General features: G+C 39.1%; 1 protein-coding gene across 6 annotated transcripts in view; it reads right to left on the bottom strand.

Annotated features, from left to right (window-relative positions):
- Positions 1-6,493: 6,493 nt before the first annotated feature.
- Positions 6,494-19,273, bottom strand: part of NEK10 (NIMA related kinase 10) — a 107,322-nt gene continuing 94,542 nt past the window's right edge. For all 6 annotated transcript variants that reach the window (XM_054818120.1, XM_054818118.1, XM_054818124.1 and 3 more), the window contains one exon: positions 6,494-9,663. In XM_054818120.1, the coding sequence (XP_054674095.1) occupies positions 9,606-9,663 (58 nt within the window). In that variant the 3' untranslated portion in view covers positions 6,494-9,605. The remainder of the gene's footprint in view (positions 9,664-19,273) is intronic.

The following is a 19,273-nucleotide window of genomic DNA, read 5'->3' as shown; positions in this document are numbered from 1 at the left end:
AACTAAGAATATCCTCTAGATCTTTCTGAGGTGTACAAAAGAACGGTTCAGCTACAGAGAAATACACAAAATCAAAGAACAAACCTTGGAAAGTAGCCTGAGGAAATGCATCTCTCCCCTCCGTATAAGTATGCCATCTTCTATTCATCGGCTGACAAAAACAAGGCAGGGATACACGAAGCGATTGAAACAGAACGTAATAAAAGGTTAGGTTAAGAACTGATTTAAAATTAGAATTAAAGCTTGGATACCACAATGGTTGGCTGTAGCGTGGGTTAATATGGAGATTATCTTTTTCCACTACTAATAATTCTAAGAAAACTCCCTTTCATCAGAAGTTATACATACCTTCCAGGCATCCTGCAAAAGGGCACAACTTTCAAAATGTCTTTTTAGTGGCAGCTGCAACAAAGTATGTCTCCCCTGAGTACTCACGATGATAGTCTCAGGATGCTGGGTGTTTGCGCACTGCTCAAGGTCTATATTGCAGCCACATTTTATGTTTTCCTATATTACGTTGGTAAGAGAAAGCTGCAAGAATTCCTCCACTGCAGGAATCCTTCAATCTCCAGATTCTAGAGCAATGATCCTGATCTGCGTGTGATCTCAGTGCTAAATGCACCAATCCAAAGGTCACAGGGTTCAGCAAATGCATAAAGGAGACTAATGGAGTCTCATTCTTGGAAAGAGTAAGGTTGCCCTCCTTATTATAAGTATTTAGTGAGCATGGGAAGTCTCATGTCTCAACAAATGAAATTGTAGAGAGGTAGCCTGATCAGATATTCACAATGCTCCACAACATACAGTGATTTCAGCAAAACAGTGCTGAATTATTACTGTTGTGCTTTGCATTTACCAGACCTTTTCAGTAGTTGTCCCACAATTGTGCTTTGTCAAGTAGACTCAGTTACACCTAGTGAAATCTGAATACAAAGTGAATTTCCTATTGGTAAAAAAGGTTTTTACCCACTGATTTTGACCAGCATGTCTCTCAGCAGTCACTTCTTACTGAGAACAGGGCTATGAGAATTAAGTTTGTAGCTGATGAACCTGTTTGGGAACACAGTATTTTTCATTGTTGATTATTCCTTCATGTCAGAAACATCTATTTCCATCCACTCTATAATTATTTTTCAATTTAAAAAAAAATCACTATTAGTGCACCATCATTTAATAACGAACTCTCAGGAAAAACTCTGAAAGACAGTGGGCAGGTCACTCAAGGCAAAGCTCTAATCGACTGCCAGGCTTCCTTATTCAGAGAGGGTATTCAAACTGTATATAAAGGAGCATGGGAAACGTCTGTCTCAAAGAAGGGAAGATGACAAATAGGTCAACATTAATTTAAAGCCACATCAAAGATATCTTTAAAAATAGCTGTCTGTGGTTACAGAGTGCTACACCTCCCTCATTTATTTAATGACTCCTCTCTGCAATATAAACCTAATTGAAGAAATGATCCATTCAGAACAACATAATTTAAGACTAATAGATTGCATTGTAGAGCTTTACAGAAGTCTCTGGGGTTCACTGTGCTGCTGCTGGCTTCTACAGGTCTTCAGAAGAGGACCATTCATACCAACGCTGCTAACAGGTGAAAAATTGGTCAGTCTTGCTTCTGCTTAGCACACTGTTGTCTCCAGTTTATTTTCTTTGGCTGCATTTGGACTACAAATGAATCACAACAGATACTAGATACATAACCCTTCAGGCATATGCTGTGTCATCGGCTGTGGGCCAGAGCATCAGACTCACTACATCAGACTGACATGTTCTGCCAACATTCATCATCTTGTATAATTCCATTGTATCATGACCTGTCTGAGAAAAGGTAAAGAATTAATCATCATGATCAAGCTAAAGAAATGTAAACCTTCAATTCCAGATACTACTAATTACAAAAAAATTTTTAGAATCCATCTAAATGAAGTCAATAAACATTGTTTCAATTGTATTTGTAGAACATATACATATTATACTGTGGAAGGAACTCAGGAAGATAGTCTATGGGACAACTCCATCCCTATGTTGTCTGAGAACCAGGTAGAAAAGATGAGAAAACTGTAAGTACCCTCAGAGCAAATTATCTGACCTATACTCTCCAATAATATAGAATCATAGAATAGTTTGGGTTGGAAGGGACCTTTAAAGGTAATCTAGTCCAAAACCCCCTGCAATGAGACCAGGTTGCTCAGAGCCCCATTTCAACACTTCCAGGGATGGGGCATCTACCACCTCTCTAGGCAATCTGTTCCAGTCTTTCGCCACCCTCATTGTAAAAAATTTCTTCCTTATATCTAGTCTAAATCTACCTTATTTTAAAACCATTGCCCCTTGTCCTATTGCAACAGGTCCTACTAAAATGCCTGTCCCCATCCTTCTTCTAAGCCCCCTTTAAGCATTGAAAAGCTGCTATAAGATCTCCCTGGAGCCTTCTCTTCTCAAGGCTGAACAACCCCAACTCTCTCAGCCTGTCTTCACAGGAGAGGTGCTCTAAGCCCTCTGATCATCTTCATGACCCTCCTCTGACTCACTCCAACAGGTCCGTGTCTTTCTTGTACTGGAGACCCAGAAGCTGAATGCAGTACTCCAGGTGGGGTCTCACAAGAGCGGAGTAGAGGGGCAGAATCACCTCCCTCGACCTGCTGGTCACACTTCTTTTGATGCAGCCCAGGATATAGTTGGCTTTCTGGGCTGCAAGCTCACATTGCCAAGTCATGTCCAGCTTTTCATCCACCAGTACCCCCAAGTCCTTCTCAACAGGGCTGCTCGCAATTCCTTCACCACTCAGCCTGTATTGATACCTGCGGTTGCCCCAGCCGAGGTGCAGGATCTTGCACTTGGTCTTGTTGAACCTCGTGAAGTTCACATGGGCCCACTTCCTGAGCTTGTCCAGGTCCCTCTGGATGGCATCCTGTCCCTCAGGCATGTCAACTGCACCACTCAGCTTGCTGTCACCTGCAAATTTGCTGAGGGTGCACTTGATCCAATTATGTCATTAATAAAGATATTAAATGGTACTGGTGTCATTGATGAAGATATTAAACAGTACATGAGTATATCCTCATAGTCAACATGATCTTTTCAGTAGCTAGAAGCAGTAATAGTCAAACTATTCCTCATGGAGCCCTGCTGTCAAGGATTCAGGATACCCACAGGCTGCTGGAACACCACAGTTTAAGGGCATGTTCTGCTCAGTTCACAAAGCCAGTGCTCCCTTCCCATCCATTAACACTGCAGTACAGGCTGCACCAGATGCACAGGCACAGAGTCCTACATAGCCACATCTTTGGCAAAGAGACTCATTTTCTATCTTATGTGGTGGATTTCCTGTTTTAATCTTTCTCTTTTTATCCTACTGTGGCACTGTTTGCTGCTTTAAAAGACCGCGATCTGACCACTTGTTCAGCCATGTGGTCACACACTCAGCAACTTCAATTCAGCATCTTGGCAAGCTCTGAAACATTATCTCTCCTCAAATTAATATAGCTGATTACACATCAGCCAAACCATAGTGACCACACTTCAATAACAAAGCCTTCCTTCTTTTCAGGTACATGGGAATATTGCCACTGTGTTAATGACTTGTACCTTTTGAGTGGACTAAGAGCAGCACGCAGGCTACAGGAGAAAGAGTCAGTGCATTTTGAAAAGTTCTGAAAGCTGTAATCATGCAATATAATAGTATCATTGCTGACAGGCCATAAGCTTCATACTGAATTTGCAAGGCTTCAGGCCTGAGGCTTGTCAGCCTTGCTCTGTCTAAATATGTCTTTGCTCTACTTGGCATAGCTGTGTTTGCAATGCCCCTAACTGACCAGTTGTGTACCTCTAATCCATTTTACTTTATCTTTGTATAGTACAACCATAACTTTTGTGTTAGGTTTGCATGGCAAGGTTCTGGTAGCGGGGGGGGGGCCTACAGGGGTGGCTTCTGTGAGAAGCTACTAGAGGTTTCCCCTGTGTCTGACAGAGCCAATGCCAGCCAGCTCCAAGACGGACCTGCCCCTGGCCAAGGCCAAGCCAATCAGTGTCTCTGTGATAACATATTTAAGAAGGAAAAAAAACCACTTAGAGAACATTTGCAGCTGGAGAGAGGAGTGAGAAGATGTAAGAAACTCTGCAGACACCAAGGTCAGTGCAGAAGGAGGGGGAGGAGGTGCTCCAGGCACTGGAGCAAGATCCCCCTGCGGCCCGTGGTGAAGGCCATGGTGAAGCAGGTTGTGCCCCTGCAGCCCATGGAGGAAGGATGAGGGGGTGTAGAGATTCCACCTGCAGCGTGTGGAGGACCCCACGGTGGAGCAGGTGGAGGCACCTGAAGGAGGCTGTGGCCCACGGGAAGCCCACACTGGAGCAAGCTCCTGGCAGGACCTGTGGACCCATGGAGAGAGAAGCCCACGCCAGAGTAGGCCCCATGCTGGAGCAGTTTGCTCCTGAAGGTCTGTGCCCCGTGGGAGAGACTCATGTTGGAGCAGTTCGTGAAGGACTGTAGCCCATGGGAGAGACTCACGTTGGAGAAGTTCATGATAAGATGAGTCCTCCCCCTGAGGATGAAGAAGCGGCAGAAACAACGTGTGATGAACTGACTGTAACCCCCATTCCCCGTCCCCCTGTGCCGCTGAGGGGGGGAGGAGGTTGAAGCTGGGAGTGAAGTTGAGCCCCGGGAAGATAGAAGGGGTGGGGGGAGGTGTTTTAAGATTTGATTTTATTTCTCATTCCTCTACTCAGTTTTGCTTAGTAATAAATTAAATGAATTTCCTCTCTCAGTTCAGTCTGTTTTGCTTGTGATGATAATTAGTGAGTGATCTCTCCCTGTCCTTATCTCGACCCATAAGATTTTTGTTATACTTTTTCTCCCCTGTTTAGTGAATGAGGGGAGTGATAGAGTGGCTCTGGTAGGCACCTGGCCCCCAGGCAGGGTCAACCCACCACAACGGTGTATAGACAGCAGTAAAAAGCAGTTACTCTATGCAGAATGAGATATTTATGACTCTAACATAATGATGTACTATTAAGAGAGTATGTAGTATAGGCCTGGTCTGACAGCAGAGGCCTTAAGAAGTGGAGACGCAGGATGTGGTATAGAGGAGTACAGGTATGATAGGATGATAAGAGATGAGGCACAGACACTATGGAATGATAAGAGATGAGGCACTTACCCATGACGTGTAACGAAATGCAGACCTGGACAAAACTGGGTTTAGGCATAGCTAAGACAAAAAAGAAGCCATATCCAGTATGTGTAAAATGCACCATATGTTATAAATCCAAATGTATCACGGAGCTGCAGGCCAATGAAGACATGGCAAATGGTGTAAAAGTGTGTTAGCAAATGCATAAAAATTATCCCTAGTGGTGGATCCTAGAGCGAGGAAGAAGGAACCATTGATATGAACATCCTATTTCTCCTGGCACAGGACTCTAGATGCTGACAGCTCATGGTGACACCCCCACCAGAACAAAACCACTGACCTTGGGACACAGAGGAGCAGTGAAAGGGTGAGCATAACCCCCCAAAACAGGGAGAAGCCAAGAAGTGTTTGCAAAGAAATTTTAACCACATTATTCTTTCTTTTTCTGCAACAGATCTAGACTAATAATGATTCGTGAATTAGACTGCTTCAACTATACTAATTAAAAAAACCCATGGATATATATTTTATATGCACACACACACATATATATAATGTGCTTCCTCTTTATTTGTAAACAAGACTGAGTCTAGCAGACTACTGATTCCACTGCTGAGGCTAACTCCCAACTCTATCTATACTTGCTTACATTGCACCAATGGAGATGGAGGCAGATGAAAGACCGTACTGAAGCTATGGTAAGTCTAAATTTTGAGCAAAACTGAGTAAGTTCAGTTACAGCTTAAGTCAGGGAACATGTCCTGATTGGTGAAATTACAAACATAGCGATGCTGGGAAAGAGGTTAGGTCAAAATATGACAGTGGATGGTTAGTTCAATTATGGAAGCAAAACCTTAATAGATGTAAGTTTTCAGTTTTGTAAGACATTTGAGGACTCAAATATCAAATATTTTTAAATCACTAGTTCTTTCATTATGATTCTCACCGTCTCCTGTTCAGAGCAGTTGAACAGTAAGGATTCCTATGATTTAGCTTCCTGCAAGTCAAGAAACAAAATTAATTAGAAGATCTTTCTTTCCAATTGCTCTTGCCTATCTAGACAAATTGAACGATGAAACCTTCAGTTGAGAAGTTTTTAAATTCATATGCATGGAGAACTCACACAGTTAAAACCAAACATTCTCAAGTGTTTTCCTCTCTCATACATCCCAAAATGCAGTCATTCAGAATTGCCAGTTCTTCCTAAAAGCAGGATAGAATTCATACATGCTAAAATTGTGTATATTATTCAGTTTGGAGAAGTCAATGCTAGAAGCTTTCTTGTTTTTAGCACGGAATGTGGTTGGCCTTTCTTTTTTAATGAACATAATTCCATAAGTTCATGATTTATTTGTCAAATTTCTTGATATGAAATACCAATAATCAAGCAGTAATTCAATAAGTTACAATGACTCTAAGAAATACAGTCTTTAAATACATTATTCTGTGACTGTAAACAGGAATTGCCTAATGGAATAAAACTAATGATTTGATCCAATGTCAACATTTGACTATTCAGAGATATGACAGGGGACTAGGAAATGATTCAGAGCAAAACATATATAAATCAGGCTACACAATACACACACAGGTCATTCTCCTGAGAAAGTACTTCTAATCAGATGACTGTAGAAAGTAGGTGCAAGTATAAATAACAGAAGACAAAATACTATATAATCTCAGATACTTCACTGCCACCAAGCAAACTGAAGGAAAGGCCTACATAAGTCACAGTTTAGATCAACTTGCGAATAATCAAAAGTTAGCTGTAGTTTAGTACAGCGTTTCAACCTTGTTAGTACTGAACTTTGCAGAATCTTTTTCATTTAGCTTAATAAGTACAGCTATGCTTTTTTGTCTGATTGTTGCACATGTTACATTAAAGATTACAAGCATACAAGAAAAAAAAGATACGCACCTCGAAGGATACCAGTTATGCACTAGACTGGAATTTAGGAGATGTAGGTCCCATTCCCAAACTTGCTGATGATTTGCTGAATGATATTGGGCAACTTTTTTTTTTTTTCTGTGTTTCCCTAAATATGCTTTATATTTTCTATGCAGAATTTAACCATACAGAAATTATTCATGGCAGAACTGGGTCTTATTACTTTTCATACAATGGGAAACACAATGGACCCTGATGTCAGAGGAGTACATCTACGTACTAATGCCATAAGTTACTTAACAGCTTAGATAATGAATCTTCTCTGGCAGTTAACTGCCCTACATGTAAAATGCATCGGCTCTTTCCTACAACAGCCAGCATGTCAGTGCAGTTGCAGCCAAGGAGAAAAAAAAAAAATCCCAGCAAACACTAGGAAAGAAACAGAACAGACCACCGATTCCCTGGCTTGATTTGCCTTGGTGGTTGCAAGCTGTACATGCCACCAATCCAACTCTCCCCTTGTGGCTACTGGGGAGAATTCTACTCTCCCCTGCTGGCCAACAGCTAGTATTCCACTTTTCAGAGTCACAAAACCAAGAAAGTTTGCTTCAAAGTTAACAGCGCTAAAAATACATTACAGAGAAACACAGTAAGAGTAATTAATTATACTCTATTTCTCAACAAAAACATATGAATGAACACTACACTATCACACAAATCCAGACAAAATATAAACAATGATAGTTCAAAACATGCTTGAAATAAGGTCCAAATTATTTCTAAGACATTCGGTGCACTCTGGTATTTTTAAATTATAAGACATTTCCACAAAAAAGTATTAAAATAGGTTACTTTAAGTGTAGATTGGTTTTATACTATTAAAACGGAAAATGATAATGGAAAAGGAAAAGAATTCCTATGTAATTTGAGTAGGACCAGCATATCAAAGTTGAATTTAAATTAAGTCTTTTTGGATAAAATATCAGTGTAATCAATTCCACTGGCAGCCATATATTGTGTGGATTTACTTTATAATCCATCGGATTTAACCACACTGCATTCCCTTTCTCCATTCTAGCAAAGGAAAACTAACAGTCTGAACTAGAACAGTAATTAATTTTTAGTGGTAACATTGCAGAAAATGCATCACCTATGGTGATTCATGGTGGAAACTGTAACTACCTGCTGGTGGTACCTTAAGAATCATATGACTTGACCCTTAACAGACCTTTGCTATCACTACTGTACCATTGTATAGATATAAAGATAGCACCCAATGACTTTCCACATTACATATATCTGAAAAGAGGATAGATTTTTAATTATTTTTTTTTAAACTGCCCCTTGGGTCTTTTTTCACTGCTTCACAATTCGGGATGTTGAAGTCACACATTACAGGTGAAATAATACACTTGAATTGTCAGGAAATGAATGCCAGTTAGCTATTTATAGTTACAAACAAACCACTGGGGGAAAAGCAAACAAACCAACCAAGATTTGCGAGCCTATGAAGAGTACACAACATACATCTGTATCAAATGACTTGTGAGTAATCATGTGATGACCATAATGTTAATAATTTTCAACAGTTAGTAGAGCTATATCATGAAGTGCGTTCTGGTTATTTTCAACAGTTATGATTGCCACAGCATCAGCTGTAGAGAAAAGCCTTCGTACTTAATAAGTATTCCTTACTAAACTGTAGACAAAAAATAGCTTCTCTGCTACTGCAGTGAGACATTTTTATCTCCATTTAATACAGAGTGAATAAACATTGAAATTCTGAAAGTGCTTTTAAGTACTACAGTTTTGATTAGCAGCAAAGCATGCATTTAATTTACTTAGTCTGTTAAACAGTAAATGAATGTGCATATGAGATGTATGTGAATGTACGTGACATTTTATATACACAGATCTATACAATGTATGCCTAAAGATAGACATATAATATACAGACATTTTGAAATAGCAGTAAAACCAGCTGTTTTTAAAATAACAGTCCTTTCAGAAGCTATGCCAGTTGCAAATAATGACTATTAACATGTCGTACACCAGCATTAGAATTTGCTACCATCCAAACATAAGTAGAAAAATTCCTTCTAAATGTTAAAATCATACTGATGGTGTTTAATCTGTTTCTAATTCTGGTACAGTGAACCTACATATATTTTCTGTCTGGTCATATTACAAAGTTCTTTTTCTTTCCATGGAAGACATACATGGACATAAATAAGGTTACAGGCTTTGAACTATCATTCCAGAAAGCCTGACTATGCAACAATTCTTTAAAAAAAATATAAAAATAGAAGATATGTACTGTTGGGAATTGTGTTTTCCTCCTAATGTATAAAACTGGAAGCATCTTTCCCAATGTTCCTTGTAAAGTGCTTATGCTGTAAACAAAGCTAAAGTTAACAGTATCATCCTGAAATATCATGTGAGGTCTCTTGAAGCTGTCCCACATTGGAATTCCATCTGGATGCTATTTAATGAGCAAAGGTTGCCCCTTTGGTAATCAGGCAGCCTCAGCTGAAGTACAGGCAGGTTGACTTCATTAGGAACAATTCTGAACCCTTTGTTCAGAATTACAAGTTCTCTTCTTTTGCTGGACAGTTTGTTGTTTCCCTTGGATAACAGAGATACCTGGGGGGGGGAAAATTGGTAGTTAGTATGTGTTGGAAGTAAGAATTCCCCACTATTCATGGTCACCAGGTGAATCAGCAGAAAGCTGATGTACAGGCATGATGTTAAAACCAAAGAACCTCAGAAGTCTATCAAAAGAACTGTTTTAGTTCAGAGTTGACAACAGGGTTTGATGCAGAAATCTCTGGATGAAATTCTATCATTTATGTTACACATAGGGAATTAGTTCATCTAATGATCCTCTGACTCAAAATTTATGGACTAGTCTGCACACAAATAGAATTAGAGCAGCCTGGTGCAAAGGTCTCCCACAGCTAATCAATGAGGCCTGAATGCAACATAATGTATTTGTGGGCCAGCTTTAACTTATGTTGCTGATGTAACATCTCCAGAGACTTCAGCACTATGGACAACTAGTTGAAAGAAAGTCTTTAACATCGCTTCTTTCTCCTTTTCTAATTCCTCTTTAGCCTGCTACATAGAAAATTAGCATATAAAGTGATGGAGCTGCTTCCATCAGCTTTATATAGGTGAAAATTGCCTCAATTATATTATATATTATATAATTGATATATTATATATAGATATATAATACATATGAAGCCACATTGGCTGTAGTCACACAACTAAAATATTTCCGTGATTCCCATTAAAAGTACTTTCTATGTCTTTCTTGAATCAGAACCTCTGCAATATAGTTAAGAATACTTAATGTAAAGCTTTCTGTATGTTATTTCCTAATTTTTACATCATAAACTAACCCCTCTCCAGGAATTTCATTATGTGATATCACCAACTCGGTTCATTGAAACCATTAACTACACTGCACAGACTCTGCTATTTAAGTTAATAAATAGTTTGTCGCAGATATGGGTAGCTATCCTTCTGTGAGGACCACTACCAGATGATAACGATATACACATTCTTACAATATAAAAGAGAATAGCATGCACTCAAGTGCTCCAGCTGTCTGAGCTTGATCCCAGCTCTATGTGCCTACCCTTTCTACTATCTGCCTTTACTTCAAACCATTCTCTTCACCTGGTCACTCCTAGCTACAGCTGGTTCTTCCTTCTCCCCATACCGGTCTCCTTTCTGGGACTCCTACGTTCTATCTCCTGCTGTTCTTAGCTCTGTATTAGATGTCTAGATTAGATATCTACTGCTCACTTCCTAGCCTCTCTCTCATCAGTTGCTACTTACCATTTCTTTGACCTTAAGATGATCAGACAGACTAACTTTCTGTTCTGATGTCTAGACTTGATCTGACAGTATTTCAGTGCTCTATTAAGGCTACTGTTAAGCATATACCTACTGTGATTTTTCAAAATTATAACTTGGTTACATTGGCACAAATTTCTAAGAGAAGGGTGAAAGTCATATCTGGTACCTTCTTGGCCAAATTTTAAATCCATGCTCTAACACACAAGTTAATTAAGAAAACCTCACTAGAATTTTTTTTTTAATACTGGCAAGCAATACAGGGCAAAGCTTCATATTTTCAATGCCTTCATCCAGTGCTGTAATGGCTAAAATCTTTCATCTCCTTCCATGGTGCAGATTTCTAGAGCTACAGGACTCCATGGAAACATGGAAAGCTCAGGAGATCAAGGTGGTTTACAGATGAAAAATCTCAGTATACCAAACAGCTATTCCTTCTTTTTACATAATTTTCAGATGATTGGTCTTAAGTAAAAGGTTTCAAATTAACTTTCAAAACTGGGGCTGATACTTTGATGAGGCCTAAGAGTTATGTTATCTTTATGGAGTATCGTGTCAGAAACATGAAGATCTGACTTTCCTTTATTGGCAAATGCAAGTTCTGCTAGCAAAAAGGCAGTCTTCGAGGACAAGGGACACAAAGTATTCAGAGAAATCCTGTGCCTGTTAGTTACTGACATCCTAGAATAGCTTTTGTTGTATCTTACACTGCTATATCGAAACAGCTACCTGTGTAACAATGTGCAATTCCTCCCCTAGCTGCAGTCATGAAGGATATCTTGAGACAGTTAAAAAGAATTTATCTTTGTACGACCCTGATTTCTGAGCACTGAGGCCAATCCTGTCTTCCATTTCTTTGAAAACTTTCAGATTGTCTTTCACTTAACCTAAGAATTCCTAAAACTCGTTTCAACAGCATCTTACCCTGACATGGAAAGGTATTACATTCTTCTCCACTAAACTGCTTTACCTGGACCAAACCATTAAAGCCTCAAATGAAAAAAGAAAAATTCCTTTTTACTTCAACTCAAAGTGTTTATTTCACAGCAGCTGTATAAGGTTCAGGACTGCTAGAGCAAGAATGATTCCAGATTACAGTGAGCTTTCTGAACCACCTTGAGTAAGAAGATGCCTTCTTATTTGATGGTATTTGACAGGCTTTATCTATGCTCTATACCAGAACTCAGCAAGCAGACATCTCAGACACACAGAAGCCAGTCTCAAAGTAAATCTTTTCCTCAAACTCATAGAAAGACCTGTTTCAGAACTGCAAGAGCAAACCCATCTTATCTCAGCCAAACAAGTCTGTGATGACAGATGCTTCTACTCAAAGATGGGAAGCTCATATAAGAATGTCTGAGAGCTCAGGGCATGTGATCTCTGCAAGGGATCAGAGCCATCTGCATAGTGTTGAAAACAGTCATTCCCACAGTCCAAATGCTGACAGACAACTTCATAAACATGTGCTTTTTCTACAGACAGCATGGATTTCAGGCATTTCCACTGTCAGGAGACCACTTAATTTTGTGTATTCACCACTGAACTGTATCAATGACTCGGTATCTACCAGTCAGCCAAAATTCAGGGCAGATGCTCCTTCATTTTTCCAACAAGAGATGAAATGCACCGTTCTGCGTATCTCATTGCTAAAGAGAATCTTCAGCTGAGTGAGGTGAGAGGTTCTGTGTCAATGACAGTCCTACCACATGATCAGATTATTTTGGTACTTGCACCAGATGGATCCCTGGTTCTCTTCTCTGTTCTGCACAACATCATCTCATGAATTACAGCCAGGTTCTACATCTAAGTCTTTTATACCTAGCAGCTCTGATACTAGCCAGATCTAGTAGTCTTGATGCTGATTAACTGCTAGAGCAATAAACAGCTTCTGCTACAGTTCCCATTATTCTGTTTCACAGGAAAAATAGCCTAAAATAATGACTGACTTACTAACCAAAGGGACTAACTAACTAGGGAAAAGTGTTTTGTTATGGTATTGTAATAGCACAAAAATGCAAATCCTTTTTCTGTGTCATTAGATTACTGGCCATCCCTGAAGTGACCAGAACATTCCTGCAATTCTCTAAAAATCCAGTTAGCAGTAAGTTTTTCATACTTAGCCATCTGATTTTGACATGCACAGCTGCTAATATCCTAGGATCTAAGGCATACATTTCCCTAGTTTAGTAGTCATTATTTCTCTGGAGCTCCATTATACCATTAATGGGAAGTCTGGCACATGCATCTTCTGAGTACAGCCAATATTGGTGCAGCTGTAACAACTCTCTAGCAAGCATGAAAAGGTGCAGTGTGGCTATCGCCACGTGAAGTGGTGAACTCTATCCAGAAAGCGTCTTTTAATCCATCTCTAGGCCACACATTTCATTGTCATTGGAACACTCTATATTCATCAATGTGACAAGGACTACTCACTGCCTTACCCTAGGAGCTGGCTGAAACTGAAGCTAGAATCAATTGCTACCCCATGTTTTCATGTTGCTGCTCCTTTTTCTAATTTCTGTAGAATCTGTGACTTGGGAAAGGTAGGCCAATACTGCCTCTTAGTGGAAGGACAGCTGACTCAAAAGATAGAGTGAATGCTGGTCGGTGGGAATAGGGCTACATACTTAGAGTGCCACACAGACCCTCAGCTGATAGCCATCAGAACTGCAGGTGGGGAGTTCAGTCTCTTGCAGCCACGGATGTTTAGCAGAAAAAGAAAAAAAAGTACTGCTGAGCTTTGGCAGACTTTTTTACCTCCTTGGGGAGAAATACAATACCAGATTCCTGGTATGACCCTAATAAACATCGCTGGCCAAAACAATCTTCTTGTGTATGTATGAGACATGAGAATCAACACAGACAGCCATTTGGAAGAAGAAAACAATTAACAGAAAATGCCAAGCAACATTAGTAGGAAGTGGTGCCAGAATAGAATAACAAGTAGCAGAATGTCTTAAATCACCTACATATCACTGAGGCAAAAAATCCACTTTAGATTCCAGGAGCACTGGAGCTGTGTACTTTCATCTAATGTCTAGTTTGGCATGTTCTACAATATTAAAAAAACTTTAACTAAGCTAAATACAAATTTGAATCCATTAGTCATGTTGCACAATTAAAAAGGTGCACTAATGTTGAAGAATAGATAACATGGTAAGAATTTGCAGCTAGAAAAAGCTCCATTAATGCGTTTCTATTTTTGAACAATGTACCCATGTACCATAGACCCAATACAAATGAGAGCTGCCTCTAACAGGCAAAATTCAGAATTTGCTGTCATTCCTGAGCTATATTATTCTTCTGTGAATAATACCTTGAGCTATTCTTTGAGTAGTTAAAAATGTATAGCTATCATTAGAGCCAGACTCGACGGTTTTCCTCTTCATGAAACAGATCTTTCTAACTACACAAATGGTTGCTTGTCTAATTCTAAAACTTCAGTGACAATGGAAAAGATTGAACTGAGCGAAGTTATGAAAATTATAACTGACAACATATCACTATATGCACTTGGTTATGAAGACTATTTCCTTCTACTCTTACTTGTATTGCAACCATTTTTTTTCCTACAAAACTAATGCTGAAACAACATTTCTCTCATAAACAGACCTCTGGTCATATGATCCAGTTCTGGTTTTGGCTGGGATAGAGTTAATTTTCTTCACAGTAGCTAGTATGAGGCTATGTTTTGGCTTTGTTCTGAACACAATGTTGATAATATAGAGATGTTTTAGTTACTGCTGAGCAGTGCTTACACAGAGTCAAGGCCTTTTCTGCTTCTCAGCCCACCCCACCAGCAAGTAGGCTGGGGGTGCACAAGAAGTTGGGAGGGGACACAGACAGGACAGATGACCCCAACTGACCAAAGGGATATTCCATACCATACAACGTCATGCTCAGCATATAAAGCTGGGGGAAGAAGGAGGAAGGGGGGGGCATGTTCAGAGTGATGGCATTTGTCTTGCCAAGTAACCGTTATGTGTGATGGAGCCCTGCTTTCCTGGGGATGGCTGAACACCTGCCTGCCCACGGGAAGTGGTGAATGAATTCCTTGTCCTGCTTTGCTTGTGTGTGTGGCTTTTGCTTTACCTAATAAACCGTCTTTATCTCAACCCACAAGTTTTATCACTTTGACTCTTCCGATTCTCTCACCCATCCCACTGCAGGGGAGTGAGTGAGTGGCTGTGTGGTGCTGAGCTGCTGGTTGGGGTTAAACCATGACAGAGCTACAGCACTCAGCTGAACACAACTCCTGTCTCTGACCATTGCTATTTTTGTTTATTTATAACAAATCTTTTTTCATATAACTAAGTTTCTGTGTGGATTAAGTCTCTTAATACAATTTATTAAAAATAGATTTCTGCATCAATTTGGGTATGATATGTCTACTTCAACATAAAAAAAAGCATGATGAAAGTTTGAAAACAGTATTCATTGTCCTATTCATAAACAGGCTCACAAACAACAAGGAGCTTGCCTCTTGTGCAGTATATTATTAAATCAGAAGAAGAAAAAAAAGAAAGAGTGGCACAACGAATGTAAATAGAATAACTTTGAAACATTACAGGGGTTTTTTTATGCATGTTTACCAAATTTCTGTATAAATAATACAATCAGAGTGCTGAGTAATTTCAGGAGATTAGTGATAAATGGGCACAAGTTGATTATTCAAGATAAAGGTGAGGGTCATTATCCTCAGCTGGTCATTAATCCCCATGAAATGACTGGTATTGAGATAGTAATTACTATTATAATGAACATGGGGGGGGGGGAAGCATGACATTTTTCTTATGAAGCTGTCTCAGTTTCTAAAGAATTCATGTTTCTCTCATCACCCAATCAAGTTGCCTGAATAATTTTTAACCCTTTATATAGCTTATTCATCCTTCTACAATATTCATGTCATCGCCTCACTTAAGGTTTGGTTTCCCATCATATATTCCTGGAATTCTGGGGGCACAGCAAGGGGCAACAGCAATGGGAAAAAAAGACAATGCACACAAATCCCCCAAAACCAGAAAATTAAAAAAAAATATATATTTTCAGAATGTTTCCTCTATAAAGTGTGCTTGCTCCACAACGAGGAAGGAGATTGCATTATGCTATATCGTATCTAACTGTTTATTCTGCATTTAATAGTGCTTTTAGCAATAGCACACATCCCATGTCATTGCATAGCAGCTGTGGAATTCTTTGTTCTAAAACAGAATTCACCTTGTAGCCTTACAACACATGGAAATGATACCGTCAAGTTAACTTGGCCAGAAAGCATGAAGAAATTTGGCCCTAAAATGAAGAAACTTCTTTTAAAATTTGCAACTTCACAAATGAAGTTTGTGGTGTTCTTATGTGCCTTCTGATGACTTTTGAGCCTTTGGAATTCTCTCTCTCTCTTTTTTTTTTTTTAATTTCCCACATTTCTATTAGAAGAGCTAGAAACTTACTAAGGGCAGAAGGGAAGGCAATTTGTTTCCTGCTAGAAACACTATCATTCTCTTTCCACTGTGAAAGACCCACACATGCTGCATCATTACAACTTCCCATCTTAGAAACTGAAAAACTGAATCTAAACTAAATGCTTTTAAAAAAAGCTAAGAAAGTTAAAAAAATGTGTATTGCCCTATATCTTGCTAAAGCAAACAAGATACATATATTCATTACTCCCAGTACGTTTTTCTAAAGCTTTTCTGTGAACGCTTTTCTAAGAAGGAGATCCCAGGAAAGGTACAGGATGTACTGAATTTCTGCTGGAAAATTTGCAGTTGCTTCTGAAATGTTTCACTGTATAAAACAGAGGAAGTAAAGCAAGGCTCAAACCAGTTTTAGGCAAGAATGGGTGATAGGATGTTACTCTGACGGCTGCAAACCAAATTCTGCATGGTAGATAATGGTGGACACTAATAATTGACTTGCAGTGCAGCTTGGGAGAGTGATTTGTCCTTCTAGCTTGCTTGAGCTCTTTAGAGAGTTTGAGGCGAAACCTAATGATTCTGTGTCTACTAGCCAAATGAATCATTCAATACTGGACAGCTATCAAAACTAGACTGTTTGGCTATTTGGAGAGATTGTGAGAAGCAAAAAAAAAAAAAAAAAAAAACAAACACTTAAGTTCTGAAAGCTCTGAATGACATTGAGCAGAATATACTTTAGAAAACACGTCAAGTTCTCTGGAAATAGAGACATGTTTTTCACAGCCAAGGCCAAAGCATGGTCTGTCAATTTTCTGGAAGAGAAGGAAAAATAGTAAGTTATTCGGGAGTAGAACCTTGTCTGGAAAGGAAGTAATTTAATAGTGACAGGGGAACCAAACGTAATTATGCATCACAGCAGGTAATAGGATTCAAAAGCATACTGAAAAATCAAGGGCATGTATTGCTGCTGGTGACAGACCAACAACTGCGCTGCAGTATGGCTGTTTTCTATCTTCCAGCTAGAGCCAGGACGTGCTAGAGTGACAGACACACATGCAATGGAGTGGGTCAAAGTCTACAACAGTATCTATTACATGCACACATTAATAATTCTAAGCAAGAAGAAAAAGAAAATCAAATCTAGACAACATACTTCTAAACTTCTAAGGAGTTTCATACCTATAAGGAGATTTCACTCTGTTCCTTTCACCCACTCTAAAAATCATTTTTGTCTTTCCTACAAGTCCCATGAATAAAGCACAAATCAGCACTGACTGCGGATAAGATTATCAGCGATGCTGAAGAAGTTGCATTACTCAGGGGAAACACAATGCAACTTCCAATTTTCCTGTTCTCCTGGGAAAATCAAATACATAGCATATCCACCAATGTGAAGAAGGATGCTGAGCATTCACTGGCCTTCTCCTGACATTATGTCTGTGTGGAAATGTACTGCTTGCTCTTTTCCCCTTTTCCTTCTGCAGGATAAACATAGGATAGAGAACACCTTACACTACACTGTCATCCCATGTGGCTAGGAAAATATTCTCTTATGTCTCCTCTCCAGGGAAGTGGTCATGGCACCAAGCCTGTCAGTTCAAAGACAACACCCTTAGTCATATGGTTTAGTTTTAGGAGGTCCTGCAAGGAGCAGGGAGTTGGGCTCAATGATCCTTATGGGTCCCTTCAACTTGAGATATTCTACGATTCTATGATGTCCATTAATAGATATCTTATTTTGATAGTAGTTTGTGTAAAATACTCAAGTCCATATTCAGCACACACCTGCTTCATTTCAGTTAATTGCAATAAGATGCTTTTTGCCAGTCTGTGAGATAAATGCCTATACAACACATTTATAATAAGACTTGCTAGATCTTGATGTAAAAATGAGAGTTGTTTTGGGGTTTTTTCCCCCCCTCATAAGTTGCGTGATATTTTTTTCTACAGCACCAAATCTTGGGAGCTTGTGATTAGGGCAAAAATTTAAAATACTTGAAAACACTTATAAACAAATTTGTTAGAGCTCATGGCTGCAAAAGTGATTTGTAAACATGATTCAAGTATACCCTGAAGGTTTAAAGAGTGAATTATTATTTTATTTTTGGAGTGCTGAATTATGATTTTTCAATACTTACAGCTGGCAGCTGCAAGACACTTGGAAGCTGGAATTCCAATTTAATGAGTAGCCAATAAAAATATTCAGACTAACATTTAAAACTTCTCAAGCTAGAGCCAATCCATACAGAAAAGTTTGCAGAGATAATAAATAACTGAAAAAATATCACTGTGGCACCAGGAACTATAAATTCTTAAACCCACTTGATATCTGTATAAGGGAGTTGGGGTGTGTGTGGGGGGGGTGTGCTTGTTTATTTGTTTTAGAAAACCTAACTGCAGTCTCCCAGGCTTTAAAACGTTTATTACTGCAAAGACCAGGAACAGACTTACTTGATGGAAGTAGTGAACTTTTTTTGCGCTAAAGAATATCCGAGATGATAAATAACAGGCTAGCAGGTAAAAAGAATGAGAAATGCTAAGCCTATGTCATGGACTATAATGACATTTTTCATTTATTTTCTTTCTTGTGTTCCTCAAAGGCTTCCTGCAGGAAAGATATACCATCTCTAGGACAAGGCATTTGCCTAGTTTCAAAGACCGTGGGGTTTTTTTTTTCCATCCCCTGCACTTTTGTGCTAGCAATCACTTATTCTGCTTGTTGTGCTGTACTCAAATATTTAACTAAATATGTCAGCTTTATCCTTTCAACCCTGTAATGGTAGAGTATTATAATAAAATATACTTCTATTTAAATGAAACTTTTGTTCAGCTGTGGTTTTATATGGGAAAAATGTGAGGAAATTGCTGCCAAACTTGTACCACTCTATCATCTGAGTGAAGAAAACAGATGTGGCCAAGAAAAACTTGCTTAGATTAGCTAATATGTCCCATGTACATTTCTCCCAGTCCATGCA

This window comes from Grus americana, chromosome 2 (assembly GCF_028858705.1).
Source record: "Grus americana isolate bGruAme1 chromosome 2, bGruAme1.mat, whole genome shotgun sequence".
Lineage (NCBI taxonomy): Eukaryota > Metazoa > Chordata > Aves > Gruiformes > Gruidae > Grus > Grus americana.
Note: the sequence above shows the minus strand (reverse complement) of the source record. Positions and strands in the feature narration are given on the sequence as shown.